This window comes from Salmo trutta, chromosome 15 (assembly GCF_901001165.1).
Source record: "Salmo trutta chromosome 15, fSalTru1.1, whole genome shotgun sequence".
Lineage (NCBI taxonomy): Eukaryota > Metazoa > Chordata > Actinopteri > Salmoniformes > Salmonidae > Salmo > Salmo trutta.
Window position 1 is genome coordinate 13,173,769 of NC_042971.1, and position 20,803 is coordinate 13,194,571.

Here is a 20,803-nt window from a genome sequence, read left to right on the forward strand (position 1 = left end):
CCTTCATCTACACTGATTGAAAAGGGATTGAACAGGTGAAATCAATAGCTTTCACCTGGATTCACCTGGTCAGTCTGTCATGGAAAGTGTTTGTTTTGTATACTTAGTGTAGATATGGTGCCCAGTAATCTCAAACCTGCTTATTCAGTACCACAACATGACTCTAACAGAGCTATAACAATCAGGAGTCAGTAGGCTGTCATGTACAGAAAGATGTGCAACATCGCTCAACAGAAAATAGCATGAAATCCATGTGATAACACAAATGTGTCAAATCTAGCTGTCACTAGGTGCCAGTAGGAGGTATTCTGACAAAAGAAGTCCCTCCTTGTTGCTTAGAGGTGTTAGAGTAAGTAAATAAGTAATATTGTGCCTGTGTAAGACAAGTAGGACTAGGGCATTAGGGACCTGACAGTGTTAGATACCAGTCTAAACAGACATCATCGCTGTATCAGTATGGAAATTATTGTAGTAGTTTAGTGACATGTAGAACCACTGATTATCAGTGATACAGTTGAAGTCGGAAGTTTACATACACCTTAGCCAAATACATTTAAACTCCGTTTTTCACAATTCCTGACATTTAATACTAGTAGAAATTCCCTGTCTTAGGTCAGTTAGGATCAGCACTTTTATTTCAAGAATGTGAAATGTCAGAATAATAATAGAGAGTGATTTACTTCAGCTTTTATTTATTTCATCACATTCCCAGTGGGTCAGAAGTTTAAATACACTCAATTAGTATTTGGTAGCATTGCCTTTAAATTGTTTAACTTGGGTCAAACGTTTCGGGTAGCCTTCCACAAGCTTCGCACAATAAGTTGGATGAATTTTGGCCCATTCCACCTGACAGAGCTGGTGTAACTGAGTCAGGTTTGTAGGCCTCCTTGCTCGCACACGCTTGCCACAACTTTGGAAGTATGCTTGGGGTCATTGTCCATTTGGAAGGCCCATTTGCAACCAAGCTTTAACTTCCTGACTGATGTGTTGAGATGTTGCTTAAATATATCCACATAACTTTCCTGCCTCATGATGCCATCAATTTTGTGAAGTGCACCAGTCCCTCCTGCAGAAAAGCACCCTCACAACATGATGCTGCCACCCCCGTTCTTCACGGTTGGGATGGTGTTCTTCGCCTTCAAGCCTCCCCCTTTTTCCTCCAAACATCTCGATGGTCATTATGGACATTTCTCCAAAAAGTATGATCATTGTCCCCATGTGCAGTTGCAAACTGTAGTATGGGTTTTTTACGGCAGTTTTGGAGCAGTGGCTTCTTCCTTGCTGAGCAGCCTTTCAGGTTATGTCGATATAGGACTCGTTTTACTGTGGTTATAGATGCTTTTGTACCCGTTTCCTCCAGCATCTTCACAAGGTCCTTCGCTGTTGTTCTGGGATTGATTTGCACTTTTCGCACCAAAGTACATTCATGTCTAGGAGACAGAACACGTCTCCTTCCTGAGTGGTATGACGGCTGCATGGTCCCATGATGTTTATACTTGCATACTATTGTTTGTACAGATGAACGTGGTGCCTTCATGCGTTTGGAAATTGCTCCCAAGGATGAACCAGGCTTGTGGAGGTCAACAATTGTTTTTCTGAGGTCTTGGCTGATTTCTTTTGATTTTCCCATGATGTCAAGCAAAGAAGCACTAAGTTTGAAGGTAGGCCTTGAAATACATCCACAGCTACACCTCCAATTGACTCAAATGATGTCAATAAGCCAATCAGAAGCTTCTAAAGCCATGACATCATTTTCTGGAATTTCCCAAGCTGTTTAAAGGCACAGTCAACTTGGTGTATGTGAACTTGACCCACTGGAATTGTGATACAGTGAAATAATCTGTCTGTAAACAATTGTTGGAAAATTACCTGTGTCATGCACGAAGTAATGTCCTAACCGACTTGCCAAAACTATAGTTTGTTAACAAGACATTTGTGAAGTGGTTGAAAAACGAGTTTTTATAACTCCAGCCTAAGTGTATGTAAACTTCCGACTTGAACTATATATCATTCAGTATCTATACTAAAGAAAGGACACAACACAGGTTTTGAAGGTAATATTTTTGGGGAATGGTTTCTCTCGCATCTTCGCAATGTTGAAATTTGAACGGTATAGTTTTTTTTTTTTTTACTTGTCTAATTCAAGTTCTTTATTTAAATGTTGTAGTTTGTTCCTTTCCATATAACACCATTCCTCCATGTTTATTGGTAAAAGCAAACATGCTAGTGAGTTAGAAATCCATTTTACAAACAGAATAAATCAAAAATACATACACTTCCTGCAAATATAAACAGTAACAAATCCAAAAAAATATTCTTCCAATAAGTGTTTTACATGTTACACTACCATGTCATAGTAGCATCCACAAGGTAGTACAACAATGGGAGAAAATCCTCAAATCAATTTCTGAAATCTCACTGAAGTAATAGTCCTGCCATTAGATTTGTCCTACTGAAGTTATCAAGCAAAGGGCTGTTCATATGTTGCTGTGAAATATGCAATCCAAACAGGAAAAGCAAATAGCAAACAATGAGGGTGCAGTGAAAAACTACAATTTCTGATTCCCTGCACACCCAAATTTAATAATCAGCTGGTTGATAAGCTGTATCAGGTGTTACAACTGGGGTTGGAGTGAAATCCTACAGGAGGGTAGCTCTTCACGAACAGGGTTGGAGAGCCCTGTTCTAGAGTCTGACCGCCATCTCCTTCCCACATTCCAATGGGCTTTTAATTGATCTCCAAAAATAAACATGTGACCTAACTCATATAAAATTGTCACGCTGATTAAGTTATCGCCAAGCCTCACACTGATAGGACAAAGTCAAAGTCTCGAGAGGAGTCTTGCTTTCCCGTTACTCTAACCTAACTTTCCCAATAAGACTGCAAAACAGGGGCCAAAATCTTATAGGGGCTATGACAACGTAACCGTTTTCAGCGCTAACATTGAATTCAATGGTTTAGTCTTGAGTTACAACAGGGTGGTCCTGGCCAAATATGAAAGCATAACATGCTATAGGGTTCAATATCTATACTTCAGGGGCATCTCTAAAGAATTTCAGCTCTCCCTCTCTTGATTAAATGTAAATACGGTATGGAAATATAGCTTTTTTTCATCAATTATACACAATCATACAAGAGTTGATGTTAGTTAGCACATTCAGAGCCACCAACATTTCTCCACTTGCAGGGTGGTACGGGGAGCTCCTCACTCATTAACATTAGGTGTCTCGCTTACATGGAAATAGATTTACTGCTGATGTATGTAAATTAAGATCAGAAACTGTGCATGGAAAGATAACCAATCTGTAACAAATGACTGGTTATTTGACAACTCTTGTCAAAACCATGCATTTTCCTTGAAGATGAATCCTGGCAGAGATGAGTTGGTATGAACGTGTCTTTTATGTTATGTGAAGTGACGCCACAAGGGCTGGTTTAAACACAAACCTACGTTAAATAAGCAGAGTAAGTGGGACCTCTTTTCCTGACAATTTCAACATTCATTCAAATGACAAAAAAATGGAAAAGTATCAAAGTAAATCCTATTGCAAACATTTACAAAATATACAGAAGAAAATCACTAATCTCAAAAATTCAGCCTTCTGCTGATTACGTAAGGCAAAATTAGAGAAAATCAAATGTTCAGTATACATTCAAACACCATTGTCTACAGATATCCAACACGTTTGACAATAAATGACTAGCTCCTCATCCAAATATGTCTTTGGCTTTCAGATGACTAAGGGGAGATGACTTGGGTTAAGAGAAAACAAGTTGTTACACACCATCTCAAAAGTGTGTAACAGTCTTGGTGTTCATATGTACATAAAGTGGCACCACACATTTAGTCAACAACAAAATACTCGGGGGAATATCAATTGTATCTCTAAATTCAAGATGGAGGTTGTACCTAATTTGCCAGGGCATTTCAACAGGGGACTGTAAACTTAGTGATCTCTGCCGTAGACCGAGACGGTGAGATCTGCGAGGGTGGGGCCATCCCCGGACTGAGGACCTTTATCCTTGAAATTATAGACAACATTAGCCAAACGAGGGAGAAGGAAACCATAGCTTAAATATATATTAAAATAACTAGTTATTCACAGTAGTCACAAATGTTGTGTGTTACCGATTATCTAGTAACCACATCGAAACATACATCTCCTATTTATAACGGTTTAGATTTTTATCTCAGAAAAAGTGAGATTTGAATAATTATTCAGATGTTTGAAGAGACAAAACAGTCTGCCTTTTCAAGCTTCAAACGTATCATTAAAGGAACTGCTTTCTCTCGTAAGTGTTTCATTCTTCAGTCTCAAAATACTGGAAATTGCAACAACAAAAAAACAAGTGATTTCGTCAAAATCGGCTTGAATTAGTTTTTTAAAAAATAAAGTAATTCCCACTAAAAAGTGTGACGTTCGTATTGCATTCATCGCCTCCATGAACGACTCTCGTACTCGTCATCCTCATCGTCGTCTTCCTCCATAAGCAGGTAGGGGCTGACTTCCTCCTGGAGGAATGAAATCAAAGAAGTCATCAGTTCATTGAATTCTGATTTATTAACATGGCATGCTTTCCCAAAATGCCTAAATGGTATAAAAACGTATGGGGAGAGATGTATAGTAACGTACCTTATTGGCCTCATCCTTCAAAGACTCCTCTTCAGGCTCTGTGGACACGGATGGAGTCTTCGGCTTGTGCCATGAAATCTGTAGAACGCGACCTTTGAACTTTGCTCCTTGGTTTGCAGCCTATAAAATGTGAAAATGATCATGAAGGGTGAAATTCAATTCAAACTTGTGTTAACTGTCTGTTATAAAGGCATCCAAATGTTACTAGCTACTGTGCGTCATATCTGCAGGACGTACATTCTCTGCTTCACTCCGGGTCTTGAACGTCATGACAACGCTGGTAGCATCCTGATCATGAAGCTCCTGTATCTCACCAAATTTCTGTGACAAAGACAAGAATACCAAACAGCCGTAAGCGCCAGTGGAAACTCCTTTACACATCTTCTCAGGCATTGTTTTTACTACTATAACGATTCATGCTTTGTACCACAGGATGAGTTCTAGCTCTGACTTTTCAATGTTAAAATAAGCCATTTTGGGGAAACCATGCAACTAGCTGGATAGGATAAGATGTGATGGTTCTATTTCCTTACCACAAAGTGAGGCATCAGCTCCTCCTTCTCTTCCTGTGTGACTCCCATGATGGCGATGGCCCGGGGCCTGTGGTCCACCACCATGTGATTGCCCCCTCCTCTGCCTCCTCCTCTGTGTCCCCGTCCCCTGCCCCTTCCTCGGCCTCGGCCCCTGCCCCTGACGCCTATTGGATCGTCCACCTTCCCCCGCCCGGTCGGTATCAAGCCCAACCGTGTGGCCTAGGGGAACACAGCCAACAAAGTCATCAGATCAGATCCACAGTTACAGCTACTCCTCAACATCACACAAAACGAGGTGCCACCTGTCACTATTAGGTGAGTACCACAGAGGCAGATGTGGAAGCAAGAAAGCCGGCTGTGCCACCTGGCATGTCCTCAGCAAACAGTGCCATGCAGCGTCAGTATCTAGGAAGAAAATGTAATGCCACTCAGAACAAGTGTCCCCACAGGTCTGGTATCCATCTTTAATGAGTCCAAGGAAATATGGACCAGCAGGCTGATTGTGGTGGGCCTGATGGCTTGGAGCGGCAGGTTGCCTACTGGTTAAGGGCGTTGGGCCAGTCAACAAAAGATGGCTGGTTCGAATCCCCGAGCTGACTAGGTGAAAAATCTGTCTGTATCCTTGAGCAAGGTACTTAACCCTAATTGCTCTTGTACCGTAATTTCTGGACTATTAAGCGCACCCGAATATAAGCCGCACCCACTGAATTAAAAAATATATATTATTTTGAAATTGAAACAAATTAACTTTACACAGGCTTTAACGAAATACGGCTTGTAACAAAAATAAATAGGCTTTAACGAAACACGGCTTGTAACAAAAAATCAAAAATTAGCAGTAAGCTTTAGTTGTCTTTTTGCACTGAGTCAATTCCTCACGCTGCTGTTTCCAACGTCTTATCATCGACTCATTAAGACCAAGCTCCCGTGCCGCAGCTCTATTTCCTTTTCCAACAGCCAGATCAATCGCCTTCAACTTGAAAGCTGCATCATATGCATTTCTCCGTGTCTTTGCCATGATGAGGGTGACAAAATGACTACCGTAATCAGAATGATGGGAAGTTTGAGAGCGCACGATTTAATCTAAACATTAAACAAAAAAGTTGTTTGACCTTAACCCGTTCGGCAATTTCATTGGTCTAATGAAAGCTTCATGCCGCCAAAAAACTGAGCACGTCACAGAATGTGTTTTTTTGGGGAAAAAAAATTGAAAGTGGGAAAAATCCATATATTAGCCGCGTCATTGTTTAAGCCGCGAGGTTCAAAGCTGGGAAAAAAGTAGCGGCTTATAGTCCGGAATTTACGGTAAGTCGCTCTGGATAAGAGAGTCTGCTAAATAACTCAAATGTAAAAATAGAGCAGAACGCCAACACTCGTCCTTCCCTACCCCTCCTACTAAATGTCATCCCTCTATTTTCTTACAAGGAACACGAGCTCAAACTTTAATGAAATCAGATGCATCAATGTACGATGTGTGTTTCGTTAGGATTCGTTAGTGGGTGTCCTCTGGGCTTGGTAAGTGCCTGCAGTTTAATGTGCAGAAGAGGGATAAAGCCATGCATATTTCATGGAAGCTAATTTAAGCACACCAGGCTGGGAAAGCCATGCAGAGAGGTGTTGCCATGAGAAAAAAAACAAGTTTGTTGTTTAGAACCTGATCCTCTGACACTGAAGACGTGTTTTTCCTCTGGAATTGATTTTAGAATTTTTTTAAATGTTCCATATTTTTGGGGAGTGCCGGCAATGATTTTGCCCTGGCGCAGCACCCCAGCTAAATGACTGCAGAGGAAACACTGGGCGACATATGTGACTAGCAGCAGACGAGAGAAGCTGTGTGGCAAGGCATACGTTCACATCCAAGGTGATGTCCTGCTGCTCGCTTCAGACCATTCTTCTAAAAGGTTGCACATTTGTTGGAGTTGTCTTGTCTGCCACTACTCTTTCAGTATGCCAGAACACTGCCACATTCCAGACATGGTCATCAGTTCTAGAGAGAGGACTTCCGAAAGTATGGATGCCCTGTCTACCCACCTCAACCTGCAGCTGGCCCAGTTTCTGCTTCAGGTCTGTCGTGTCCTCTCCAGAACTCATCTTCTTGTGGAAATCAAGCTCTGTATCCAGAAGCTCCTTTTGTTTCTGAGGGACAGCACAAATCAAACAGAGCCATTGATATTACGTGTTGGATTTCCACAATGCATGAACTACATTGTATAAGCAAATACTGTAAATGGCAGTGATGGCGCAATTAAGTAACTACAGCCCTATATGATATGGTAGGTAGACTCACATCTATCTTGGTCTTGGACTGGGCCGTGGAGTGGGAGGCTGGGTTCATCTCGTTCTGGAGCTGGGAGATCTTGTCGGTCAGATCCTTCAGAGTCTTCATAAGGTTGGCCCTCTCCTCTGGCTTCAAAGTGGCCCGGTTCTTTTCAAGTCTGTTTATTAGAGCCTATAGGAGGAAGGACATGAGATTGACTAATCAGTGCTAGACAAGCAGGGTTTTCCAGGACAACACACAGGCTCTTTCGGTCTTACTGGTGTCCTTGGTTTTGATAGTGAATGGAACAATGTGATGATGATCACTGCATGTGGCTTATGTGCAACTGTAAAATGGAAGGTGGTGATGGTGGTATCCTTTTAATTATCAACTACACAGAACAGAAATATCAACGCAACATGCAACAATTTCAAAAGATTTTAACAGTTTATAAGGGAATCAGTCAATTGAAATAAATTAATTAGGCCCTAATCTATGGATTTCACATGACTGGGAATACAGATACAGTGCATTTGGAAAGTATGCAGACCCCTTCCCCTTTTCCACATTTTGTTACGTGACAGCCTTATTCTAAAATGAAATAAATACTTTTCCCCCCCCTCATAAATCTACACACAATATCCCACAATGTCAAAGTGAAAACAGGTGTTTCGAAATTGTAGCAAATTTATAAAAAATAAACAGAAATACCTTATTTACATAAATGTTCAGACCTTTTGCTATGAGACTCAAAATCAAGCTCAGGTGCATCCTGTTTCCATTAATCATCCTTGAGATGCTTCTACAACTGGGAGTCCACCTGTGGTCAAGTCAATTGATTGGACATGATTTGGAAAGGCACATACCTGTCTATATAAGGTTCCACAGTTGACAGTGCATGTCAGAGAAAACACCAAGGTCAGAGGATTGTGTCAAGGCACAGATCTGGGGAAGGGTACCAAAACATTTCAGCAGCATTGAAGGTCCCCAAGAACAGTGGCCTCCATCATTCTTAAATGAAAGAAGTTTGGAATCACCAAGACTTCCTAGAGCTGGCCGCCTGGCCAAACTGAGCAATCGGGGGAGAAGGGCCTTGGTCAGGGAGGTGACCAAGAACCCGATGGTCACTCTGACAGAGCACCAGAGTTCCTCTGTGGAGATGGGAAAACATTCCAGAATCTCTGCAGCACTCTACCGATCAGGCCTTTATGGTAGTGGCCAGACTAAAGCCACTCCTCAGTAAAAGGCACATGACAGCCCGCTTAGAGTTTGCCAAAAGGCACCTAAAGGACTCTGACCATGAGAAACACGATTCTCTGGTCTGATGAAACCAAGATCGAACTCTTTGGCCTGAATGTCAAGCATGGAGGAAACCTGGCACCATCCCTACGGTGAAGCATGGTGGTGGCAGCATGTTGTGGGGGATGTTTTTCAGCGATAGGGACTGGGAGACTAGTCAGGATCGAGGGAAAGATGAACGGAGCAAAGTACAGAAAGATCCGTGATGAAAACCTGCTCCAGAGCGCTCAGGATCTCAGACTGGGGCGACAGTTCACCTTCCAACAGGACAACGACCCTAAGCACACAGCCAAGACAATGCAGGACAATGCAGGAGTGGCTGTGAATGTCCTTGAGTGGAGCCCAGCCAGAGCCCGGACTTGAACCCAATTGAACATCTCTGGATAGGCTTGAAAATAGCTGTGCAGTGACGCCCCCATCCAACCTGACAGAGCTTGAGAGGACCTGCAGAGAAGGGGAGAAAGTCCCCAAATACAGGTGTGCCAAGCTTGTAGCGTCATATCGAAGAAGACTCGAGGCTATAATTGCTGCCAAAGCTACTGAGTAAAGGGTCTGAATACTTGTGAAAGTGATATCTCCCCCAAAATGTGATACATTAGCAACAAAATCTAAAAACCTGTTTCTGCTTTGTCATTATGGGGTATTGTGTGTAGATTGAGGGGGGGAAACTATTTAATCAATTTTAGAATACGGCTGTAACGTAACAAAATGTGGAAAAATGCACTGTACGCATCTGTTGGTCAGAGATAGCTTGAAAAAAAAAGTAGGGGTGTGGACCAGAAAACCGGTCAGTATCTGGTGCGACCACCATTTGCCTCATGCAGCGCGATACATCTCCTTTGCATAGAGTTGAATCAGAATGTTGATTGTGGCCTGTGGAATGTTGTCCCACTCCTCTTCAATGGATGTGCGAAGTTGCTGGATATTGGCAGGAACTGGAACACGCTGTCGTACATGTCGATCCAGAGCATCCCAAACATGCTCAATGGGTGTACAGGTCCTTGCGACATGGGGCTGTGCAATATCATGCTGAAACATGAGGTGATGGCGTCGGATGAATGGCACAATGGGCCTCAGGATCTGATTACTGTCTCTGTGCATTGAAATTGCCATCGATAAAATGCAATTGTGTTCGTTGTCCGTAGCTTATGCCTGCCTATACCATAACCCCACCATGTGGCACTCTGTTCACAACGTTGGCATTAGCTAATAGCACGCCCACACGACGCCATACACGTTGTCTGCCATCTGCCCGGTACAGTTGAAATCAGAATTAATCTGTGTGAGAGCACACTTCTGCCAGTGGCCATTGAAGGTGAGCATTTTCTCACTGAAGTCGGCTACGACGCCGAACTTCAGTCAGGTCAAGACCCTGGTGAGGAATACGAGCACACAGATGAGCTTCCTGAGATGGATTCTGAAAGTTTTTCAGAAATTCTTTGGTTGTGGAAACCCCAGTTTCATCAGCTGTCCAGGTGGCTGGTCTCAAACGATCCCGCAGGTGAATTCAGATGTGGAGGTCCTGGGCTGACGTGGTTACACGTGGTCTGTGGTTGTGAGGCGTGTTGGACGTACTGCCAAATTCTCTATAACGACATTGGAGGTGGCTTATGGTAGAGAAATTAAATTCTCTGGCAACAGCTCTGGTGGACATTCCTGCAGCCAGCATGCCAATTGCACTCTCTCAACTTGAGACACGTGGCATTGTGTTGTGTGACAAACTGGCACATTTTAGAGTGGCCTTCTGTCCCCAGCACAAGGTGCACCTGTGTAATGATCATGCTGTTTAATCAGATTCTTGATATGCCACACCTGGTGGATGGATTATCTTGGCAAAGGAGAAAGGCTCACTTACAGGGATGTAAACACATTTATTTCAGCTCATGAAACATGGGACCAACACTTTACATGTTGTGTTTATATTTTTCTTCAGTATATATGTAATATAAGCAACCATACCTTCTGGCATTCAATCTGCTTCTCAAGCATCTCCTGCTTTTTTTTCCTCATGTCCTGTTGTAACTTCAATGTCTCCTGAACAAAGAACAAACCAAACAATTGAATAGAGTGGAATTTAGATTTTTGGATGAAAGGTACACTGAAGCTTATTCAAAATGCTAACAGCAAAACTGACTTGCCTGCTTCTTTTTCAAGACCTCCAGTTCTTCAAGTGCTTTGGCAGTTTTACCAAGTGACTTGGATGTTGCCTTGAGGACTGTGGACATGTAGAGGAGAGGAGGAGAGGAGGCCAGGAGTGCCTAGGATAGAAAAAGACAAACACACCCTTTGATTACTACCTTACCCCCCTGTGTCAATCCACTCTCTTTACCATAATACAACACCGTGTTGCAGACCTGTATAGGGGCACACTCAGACCCACAGAGCATAGGAAATGACTGCTTACTGCTGCAGGGTCCGCGCTGGGATGCAGGGAGTCCAGTTTGCCCCCGGCCACAGCCCCAACACCTTGGCAATGTTTGGGCATCGTCTTATTATTCAGCACATAGGCCCCGGGACTGTGCTGCTTTATCACCTGCTGGTTTATACAGAAAGATAAAAAAAAGTCATGCATGGATGATGATCACTGCTGACCTGGAACTTAGAACTTCTCTGTTCAAAACCAAAACTGCTGGTTGAATGAATTAATGGTTTGACCAGCTAAAAAAAAGTTTTTTTTGCAGTAGCTGTTCACCTTGTGGACGTTGGGTTGCTGTTGCCCCATGGCAGAGCTCTGGCTCGGTCCGTCCCCCTGACCCTGACCCATGCTCTGTCCCTGCTGCTGGGTGTTGGCCTCTCGGTGCCAGTACACACGGATGAAGCGGTTGTTGAGCACCGCCTCAATGCTGGAGATGGCCCGCCGTGCCTCTTCGTTGGCTGTGTACTGGATCAGAGCTGCCTCTGGGTCACCACCAAACACCACCTATGGGAGACGGGACAGGAGGGGACAGGTCAAAGGAGATACAGGAAGTAGTGATATAGGCAAGCAGGTTTGTCCTTGAATACCCTCGAAAGTATGTAGACGCCCCCAATAATGATCTAAAAGGTTCCTGTGTTTAGTGGTACAAATGATATCAAGAAATTGTGAGTAAAGTGCTGTCGAGATAAAAAGCGAATGAAATAGTCAAATACAGTCATGTTACTCTTACCTGAATATTCACGATGGTACCAAACTTGCTAAAGTGTTCATTCAATTTGGTGATGTTGTTGAGATCTCGGGGGATTTTGCGAACTTCCAGCTTAGTGTTGACATAGTGATTCTTCTTGGGGAAGCCCCCGTGTTGGGGCTTGTTGTTGGGGAAGTTGAGTTGGTTGTTGGCCTGGTAGTTTGACCTGGAAGAGAATGACAGAAGTGAGTGACAGGGCAGAGGAGCCAATGACAGTGATCTGTGAAGCAAAGTTCGGGTCAAGTAATGAGTCATCTAAATCCAGGCTCCTACGGAGCGCAATTAAAACTGCCATTGAACTGGAATTGCTCACAACGCTGCAGTGGAGGGTGGGTACTGTGCGTGTTCAGAGTGGCCCTTGTGTGTGTTCTTACTTGTCCATCCAGGGTTTTTTGGGCAGTTGGCCCTCTGTGGGACCCAGGGGCCTCTTCCTGCTCTCCTGCTCGGTGCTGCTGTAGCGGGACACACTGCTGGGAACACTGGCCACTGCCGGCTCTGTCTGGATCACTATATTAGCTGCTGGGAAAAGGAGAAAAACAGTCAGTCGTAATGACACAGCTAGAATCTGGACTGCTGTCTGGATGAAAATAAGGATATGTAAAGTGATTCAAGCTGTGCATGGCTTTTTCTCTAAGATCCTAGTCTGGTTCGAGTTGTTTGATCATGTTCTCCAAATGAATTAACATATGGAACTCGTCTCATGTTTCGTATTGGTTAGGAGCAGAGGAAAAGCCCAATCTAAATAACTAAAGTGACTGTGTTGAGTAAAAGGGATCGATTAATTAAAGTGGGACAGGATAGACCCACATGTGATACCTCTGGATCCCTGGCCATCTCCGGAAGTGAGGCCAATCAGGTTAGGTCTCTGGGTCTGGATGCGGGGGATGAACTGCCTGTACTGGGGCCGGCTGGCTGCAGTGATGCCTGGAGACTCTGGGTTGTAGGCCTCTGGGTCGTAATTATCTGGCAGCACAAGGGATGGGACACATCATTAGAAGAACTAAAACAGCATTTTACACTGTGGAGAGTGACAATTCCCAAATAGGCATATCTGTAATAACACCTACTTTAACTGTATGCATCCATGCTTACAAGGAAAACCTAAGTATGGTTATACTATTGAGCTCAATATTATAAAGTCTGATTTTGCTATAGAATAGGATATGGCTTGGGACTGAGTATTCAGACCCCTTGGCTATTTCCACATTTGGTTACGTTACAGCCTTATTCTAAAATTGAAAGAAATACAAATACTCAGCAATCTACAAACAATATCCCATAATGACTAAACAGGTTTTCAGAAGTTTTTGCACATTTCCAATAATAAAAAAATATATATTACACACATTACTGTTCAAAAGTTTGGGGACACTTAGAAATGTCCTTGTTTTTGTAAGAAAAACACATTTCTTGTCCATTAAAATAACATCAAATTGATCAGAAATACTGTTAACAATGTCTACACTGTATTTGCAAACAATTTGATGTTATTTTTAATGGACAAAAAATGAGCTTTTCTTTAAAAAACAAGGACATTTCTAAGTGACCCCAAACTTTTGAACGGTAGTGTGTGTGTCTGTGTGATATATATATTATTGATTTGTATTGAGGGTAGAGAAATGGACTGAATTTCAATTAATTCATTTTCTCACGTATGTGGGCAGGATTAGTCAAATAAAGTTTGCACACATCTAATGTGCACCTTACAGCACCAACCGTAGATTTCCAGTTCAGAAACAGTGTGACCCTCTGGTCAACATATGTTATTGCACCCTAAAGAAATGACTTGATCGTGCAGGCAAGGCAGTAGGACACAAAAACAAAACGAACACCACCACCCAAAAAGGAAATAATTTGCAACACGTGAATATACCATGCGACCATAAACATTTTAAACCAATATAATTTCTCTGTCTTTCCTCACTTACTACAGTCAAACTGAACAACGGCATTCTGGTTCACATTGATTTGAAAGACGATGTGTTTCAAAGAAAACAAACTGACAAAAAGGAAAATAATATGGGAGCTATGCTTAGAAGTACCACTTTTCCATGCCAATGAGAAAATCATAGCTGCTTACATTCTGACTGAGAATATTGGGGGTGTAGAGAGACTGAAGAAGATGGAGGTGGTGGAGGAAGAGGAGGTGGAGGTCCCACTCCAGGCGGTCCCAGAGAGGAGGCGGAACTCGCCCCTGAGTTGTTGGGAGTATCTATCCCACTTGCTGGTATTAATGGGGGCCCTATGGGAGATACAAATCCAAGCTGAACCCAGCTAATACTAGACAAAAGCCATTTACTTAAACTCCTAAACAGAAAAGGCTAGGTAAAGTACAGACATGCAGTATAGGGTGAGCACCGGTGAGGGTAAGACAACAACAAAGACAGCTGTTTCTCTGAGGTGCGTATCTACACTGAACAATTTCAAAGATTTTACTGAGTTATAGTTCATATAGGAAATCAGTCAATTGAATACAATTCATTAGGCCCTAATCTATGGATTTCACATGGCTGGGCAGTGGTGTAGCAATGGGTGGGCCTTGGACGGCATAGGCTCACTCACTTGGCAGCCAGGCCCAGCCAATCAGAATGAGTTTTTCTCCACTAAAGTGCTTTATTACAGACAGAAATACTCCTCAGCAATGACATTGTAGGCAGCTTAAGGTAGAGAAATTAATATTAAATTCTCTGGCAACAGCTCCGGTGGACATTCCTGCAGTCAGCATGCCAATTGCATGCTCCCTTAAAACTTGAGACATCTGTGGCATTGTGTTGTGTGACAACTGTACATTTTAAAGTGGCCTTATATTGTCCCAAGCAAAAGGTGCAGTTGTGTAATGATCATGCTGCTAAATCAGCTTCTTGATGTGCCACACCTGTCAGGTGGATGGATTATCTTAGCAAATGAGAAATGCTCACAAACAGGGATGGAAACAAATTTGTGCACAAAATTTGAGAGAAATAATATTTTTGTGTATATGGAAAATTTTACTAAAATGTATTACTTCAGCTCATGAAACCAACACCTTCCATGTTGAGTTGATATTTTTTTTTCAGTGTATGTAACACAACAAACCGTCCTTATGACATGCTATTTCTCAATTTAACAGGCAAGCACCCGCAGCTTTTCATACCGCACCGCGCCCCACCAGCTGGCTTTCTGTCCGACTCCCACCCGCTACCACAACAACTGGTCCCAAACCCAACGCAGTCCCGCAATGTTCTTTTAGGCGTATGTGACGCAGCTCACGTGCCAGCCACGGTCCTAGCCATTTTGCGCCCTATAGGCAATATCAAATGCGCAAAAATCACTTAAGAAATTGGTTAAATTACCAGAGATGCTCACGTGGCCCATTATATTAGACTATCTGTATTACTGGGCTGTATCAACCAATATGCTAGATGTAATTGAAGAGAGTAGCGTTTTTGAGACTTGCCCTTTCTCTTGATCTATTTTTATAGCCTACCTTTTAGGAGTGGAAAGATTTTCAGACTGATAAATATGCGTGATCAATATTTATTTCTATGCAATGTAGTAAACTATAACCTAATCATATTTAGGAAGTACATTTCCTTGGAAATATAACAGCCCAGTGCTTCTCCGCCATGCATAGGCCTACTCCATTTAATTGAGACCACACTCGCGCGCATGGCTACTAAACTTGAAGCAGCAAGAATAATGACAGCGACACTTACTACTTTTGCATATAGAATATAACCTACCTTCTAGGAGGCCAATATGGAGGCAGAGACAAATAAATGGGAAATCAATACTTGCTGGTTGTTGACCACTGATGTAAACAAACATCCATGCATCCTAAAATGACTCTCACCACATTAGGATCTAAACTTAGGGCCCTGGGTTTTTCCTAATCATGTGACCTGACCAGGAAAAACACTTGGCCTTAGCCTATGTCAAACACAGACTGGTAAGCATTCGGTGATCAGGAGTGATGGTCGAATTGGAGACGGCATCATAGCAGAGACATGGTAACATTACTCACCAGGAGGAGGCATTGGGAAGATGCCCGGTGGGGGCGGCTGGCCGTGGGGTGGCATGGGCATCCTGATGGCAGGGGGCGGCTCGGTCATGGGTGGCATGGCCATCCGGGTCGGTGGTGGCATGCCAGGTGGGGGAAACGGGATCATGGCGGGCAGCGTGACGTCGTCCACAATCAGAGGATCATTGCCGTGGTCAAAGGGACAGAGGTCACCACGCACACAGAAGCCTTTCTCTGTGGAAGACAGAAAGGAAGATCGATGAAAATTGGGTAAAAATGGTCAATTACATTCTCACCATAATTACGCTCAGAATTGCTTTCCCCCAGTCATATAAAAAATTACATCAGCCCAAAATTAGATGCATCTACTTTTCAACCGTTTTGTTGAGAGCTCCTGATAACATCCAGGCAATTCTCTGAACCCTCAACGGTGGGGCAGAGTGAGAAATATCGCTGCACTGTTGAGACCGTTGGATAAATATAAACAGTGTCCCATTGGAGAAGCGGCTCTAAGCCTGATCTGCACTCTCAGGGGAAGGATGTTGAACCTGGGTCATTAGCAGTGCTTTAAACCAGGCACACACTTACTGAGGGTTAGAATGCAACCAACCTACCGCATTTCATTCAGAAACAAACAATTGGCTGATATTTGACTGTAAATATTTGTACAATTTGACTACTGTAGACACATGAACTTAACACTCTACAGATAAGGCTCCTAGCATATACAATGACCAGAAGACCAGAAGACCACTCAAGGCCACCTGTTTCAATATTGAGCATCCTTTCACCAGTTTTTGCATGTACATGCATTACATTAGAAACTATTTTGGATATGGATGAGTTAGTCTTGTCGTTCAGTCACTAAAAACAGATAAGTTACATAAACAACAGGTCATTATTGTAAAAGAGAATGGGTTCTCAATGACTTACCTGGTTAAATCAAGGCACAAGTAAAAGCCAGATATTGTTGCTAGATTAACTGTAGGGCTAAGAGACATAGGTAACATCTAATTTCATAATATAGACCTCAGATCAGAGTGAAATGAGACTATTTCAGTTGGTAAGTCTTTCTCCAGAATAACCCAGAGGTGAGCCCTTACCGTCGTAGTTGCGACAGCGGTGCTTGACTGAAGTGCTCTTGTTGAACAGCTTGCCCTCCCTGTGATTGGAGTAGTAATTAGACCAGCTCTCTGTGGTGCTGTCGGGCAGGTGAGCGGGCGCTACCACGGTAACAGAGCTGGGGACAGCTTGGCCAGCAGAGGAGGGGAACGGGTGCTGCTGGGGGGTTGGCAGGAGAGGTGGCGGATGCTGGTGTTGCTGCTGTTGTTGGGTACCCAGGGACCCAGAGGTGGAGTTGAAACTCTCAGGCTCCTTCCTCTCCACTTCAAACTTTAACCTGTAATCTGTTGAACATACAGAAACAAAGAGAAAAGCTTTAACCCAAAAGTCACAATGTAAACTTAACATTACACCACTGGTTCTGGGGTTAAAAAACGTTTAAAAAACGTTGAAGTACTACTTAAGTCATTTTTTGGGGTAGCCGTACTTAAGTTCCCTAATTATATATTTTTTTACAACTTTTAACTCCACCACATTCCTAAAGAAAATATTTACTTTTTACTCCCATACATTTTCCCTGACACCCAAAAATACTCATTACATTTCGAATGCTCATGCAGAACAGCAATATGGTCCAATTCACACACCTATCAATATAACTTGTTGTAATCCCTACTGGAGTGTATCTGTCTGTCCAAAAAAGAAAAGAAAAAAAGAAAATAGTGTAGTCTGGTTTGCTTAATATAAAGAATTTGATGTATAGCATTTACTTTTACTCAAGTATGACAATTTAGTACTCTTTCCACCACTGTACTTAAGTACATTTAAAACCAGATACTTTTAGATTTACTCAAGTAGTATTTTACTGGGTGACTTTCACTGGAGTCATTTTTTATTAAGGTATCTTCACTTTTACTCAAGTATGACAATTGAGTACTTTTCCCACCACTGCCCAGAATTTATCATAATCTTTATTATGAGACATCCACACCACAGAGGGCATTTAAGGATCTCCCCAGTACAAGTCCAATCAATAGGCTAATTTCTTGAATCTTGCCTCTTCTTAGCAAAGATTTGTTTTCAACCTTTTAGGTTAACATTTGAAGTGAAGCCGATTTGTCCATGTCCGCACCCCTGTGAGTCTCACCTCTCCCTCTGCTGTGCTCCTTGTCCCTGCTCATGCCTCGGCTCCCACTTCGGCTGCGGCTCCTGCTGCGGCTGTAGCTGCGCCCACGAGAGTTGCCTCCGCGCCGGTCATGCCTATCGCGGTGGGAATCTGTGCTTTTACCATGACGGTCCATGTCACGCCGCTTGCGGTCGTCTCGTCTGCGGTCATCACGGCCCCTGTGTGGTCAGGCAATCAAGGCATGTTGGTTAGTTATTTAGCAGCACTTTTTATACAGCACCAAACCTTTTCATGGTAATCTGTACTACTGATGTGACTAGCATTTCAACAACAAGACCTACATTGTGTGTCAAAGATCATTAGACATAAGGGCCTAATCAAACCAACATCTTGACCTCCAGAGAGCATCATCACTGTCAAGAGGTGAACTCACTGGAGAGAACCATGAAAATAACAAAAACATAGATATCGGCCTCACCTTGACTCGTTGAAGTCAGAGCGGTTTCTCAGTGGACTTCTTCTCCTCCTGTTATCCCCCCTATCCTCTTCTACATTTTCAACCTTAAGATTGAGAAAATAACAATAATGAGCTATATCCCAACCATCAAAGACAGCAACATAATACAACGGAAAGGATTCTGCATGAAGCCAGTTCAACAAATGCCCTTACCTCCACAGCCTCTTGTTTTAGTACATGGAGTTTGGTGTCCTCTTTGGGAACTTCCTTAGCAAGTGGATTACCCAAGTAGTTTTTGGTGGTCAAACATTCAAAGAGCTTATCAACAAATCCGGTGGTTTCTGTAATAGGTGAAGTATCAAGACATAAGACTTTCATAAACATTACTCTTGAATTATTTCAGACTATCATTCAGTCACCTAAATGTTTCTACAATGGAAATACTAGTTTATGTGATGCAAAACAACACTGACATTAATGAGTGGTGTGTCCTACCTTTTTGTAAGAAGACATCCAGTTGATCTGCACAAAGTGCTTTCAGCTCTTTCTCAGGTTTGTCCTTCTTTACCAAAGCCACAACATAATTGGCTAAAGCAGAGGGATCAGCATCACATCTGCAAAAGCAACATTATCCATATTGCTCAGAACAAGGTTTGTATCAGACAATATCTGTCAATAATCATGTGTAACCAAGCCAAGAAAGTTGCAATGACAAGAAAGTTTGAGATTTTGAATTGAGGCAGCAGGTTAAACACTAATCTAGTTCTACCTAACATATATGTTAGCAATGACAACACACCCTTATATAAACTGGGATGTCAGGCTTTCTAACTGGCTAGCTAGCTGGTTGGCTATAAATGATAGACGTCACTACTAGCAGTGTCTAGGCGTAGCTAAGCTACCTTAGCCACTACATTTATAACTATGCCAGTCTAATTTATTTCATATCCTAAGTTACCCATACATCACAAGCCACACTTGCTGTGCAATAGTAATATCAATGATTCTCGTTGATTGGGACGATGTTGATTGAGTTTAACTAGCCAACTTTAGTTAGCTGGTAGTCAGACAAAGTTAACTAGTTAGCTAGCTTTCCAGCTGGCTAGTTAGTTAAATCCATTGCGGCAGCGACACCAAAACACATAACGTTATCTAGAATGACTTCATGTGATTAGTGTCTACAATTTGCCCAACATACCAGATATGCAGAATGTATAACGCCGTATAATTTACACCACAAACGTTCATTTGGTATTTGTACTGCCACATAGCAAGCTAGCGGTGGCGTAGCTAGTTAGCGTGCTAACTCGTGCAAGCTAGCTTGCTAAGTGTCATTTCAATTCATCACTCACATTGGCTCCAGGAGTTTTGCGAGCCACGACTTCAAAGCTTCCACATTTTCTATGATCATCGTGAAAACGGCTTAATAATACTGACTATAAGTTCAAGGTGTGTTTTGATATTCCTACTTTCATCGTCTACAAATGTATATTAAGCTTAGGCCTTTACTAATCACTTCACTTGCAGGTCGGACGAATTGCTTTACGTTCAAACACAGGCATGGCAACATAATCTCCATTGCTAGTTTGGATCCTTGGGACGTCCCAACTATAACGTTACCCACATTGAAATTGAAAATGTTATGGTTAGGGTTTGATAAGGGTTAAGGTAAGATTTAAGGTAGTGGTTAAGGTTCAGGTTAGGATTAGGGTTAAGGTTATGGACGTCCCAAGGATACTAGATAGCACTAACAGCGACACAACGGGCATGTCGTAAGCCAATCAGCTGGCCAAACCAAGGGGTTGTCACTAGTTATCACAGCCACAAGGTCTACAGTATATCGTAAACATTAATGAAAACTAAAATGTGCTTTTTGGTCTTAATTTAAAGTTAGGGTTAAGCATACGTTTAGTAGTTTTGTTAAGATTAGGTTCAAGGTTGGGTTTAAAATCTGATTTTAAAAAGACAAGTTGTATAAATAGGCGGGATTTAGCTATTTGTGGATGTGGTAACTAGTGACGACTAAACCAAGGGGTAACCACCATTCAACTTTTGTAGGATTTCTCTGTAGTTTTGCACATCTATTTAAAAATTCAATTTCAAAGTTTCAATAATACTGGAGCCAGGCCAGGGTGGACTCTTCACTCAGTTGATAGGAACATAAGACCTTGTCTAAAATCGTAACAAAATCATTTCACCACCCTGTTTAAATTATTATTATTATTTTATTTTGTATATATATATATATATATATATATATATATATAGTT

The 20,803-nt window shown here is 42.4% G+C and overlaps 1 protein-coding gene across 4 annotated transcripts; it reads right to left on the minus strand.

Moving 5' to 3' along the window:
* Positions 1-2,046: 2,046 nt before the first annotated feature.
* LOC115148510 (RNA-binding protein 27) lies at positions 2,047-20,105 on the minus strand. 4 transcript variants are annotated; one of them, XM_029690450.1, is made up of 21 exons: positions 19,886-20,105; positions 19,029-19,147; positions 18,747-18,874; positions 18,555-18,637; positions 18,098-18,294; positions 16,992-17,294; positions 15,892-16,122; positions 13,969-14,130; positions 12,705-12,851; positions 12,263-12,404; positions 11,871-12,054; positions 11,417-11,644; positions 11,129-11,260; positions 10,863-10,982; positions 10,684-10,758; positions 7,456-7,617; positions 7,200-7,304; positions 5,169-5,387; positions 4,873-4,956; positions 4,636-4,755; positions 2,047-4,514 (listed from the first exon to the last, which is right to left on the minus strand). In XM_029690450.1, exons 1-21 carry the CDS (start codon positions 19,942-19,944, stop codon positions 4,434-4,436), a joined length of 3,081 nt encoding a protein of 1,026 aa, XP_029546310.1. In that variant the 5' UTR covers positions 19,945-20,105; the 3' UTR covers positions 2,047-4,433. The 4 variants fall into 4 exon arrangements, with proteins under 4 accessions (XP_029546310.1, XP_029546309.1, XP_029546308.1 ...); XM_029690449.1 differs by having other exon boundaries at positions 11,129-11,257; positions 12,263-12,407; XM_029690448.1 differs by having other exon boundaries at positions 12,263-12,407.
* Between the last annotated feature and the right edge of the window lie 698 nt (positions 20,106-20,803).

What these genes read in the sequence shown, in the direction of transcription:
- LOC115148510 (XM_029690448.1), bottom strand. Translation starts at nt 19,944, where the DNA reads ATGATCATAGAAAATGTGGAAGCTTTGAAGTCGTGGCTCGCAAAACTC. An exon ending in GCAAAACTCCTGGAGCCAAT is followed by an intron (nt 19,148 to 19,885) that starts GTGAGTGATGAA and finishes TTGCTTTTGCAG; the next exon opens with ATGTGATGCTGATCCCTCTG. An exon ending in TGGGCCAGCTGCAGGTTGAG is followed by an intron (nt 5,388 to 7,199) that starts GTGGGTAGACAG and finishes GTGTTCCCCTAG; the next exon opens with GCCACACGGTTGGGCTTGAT.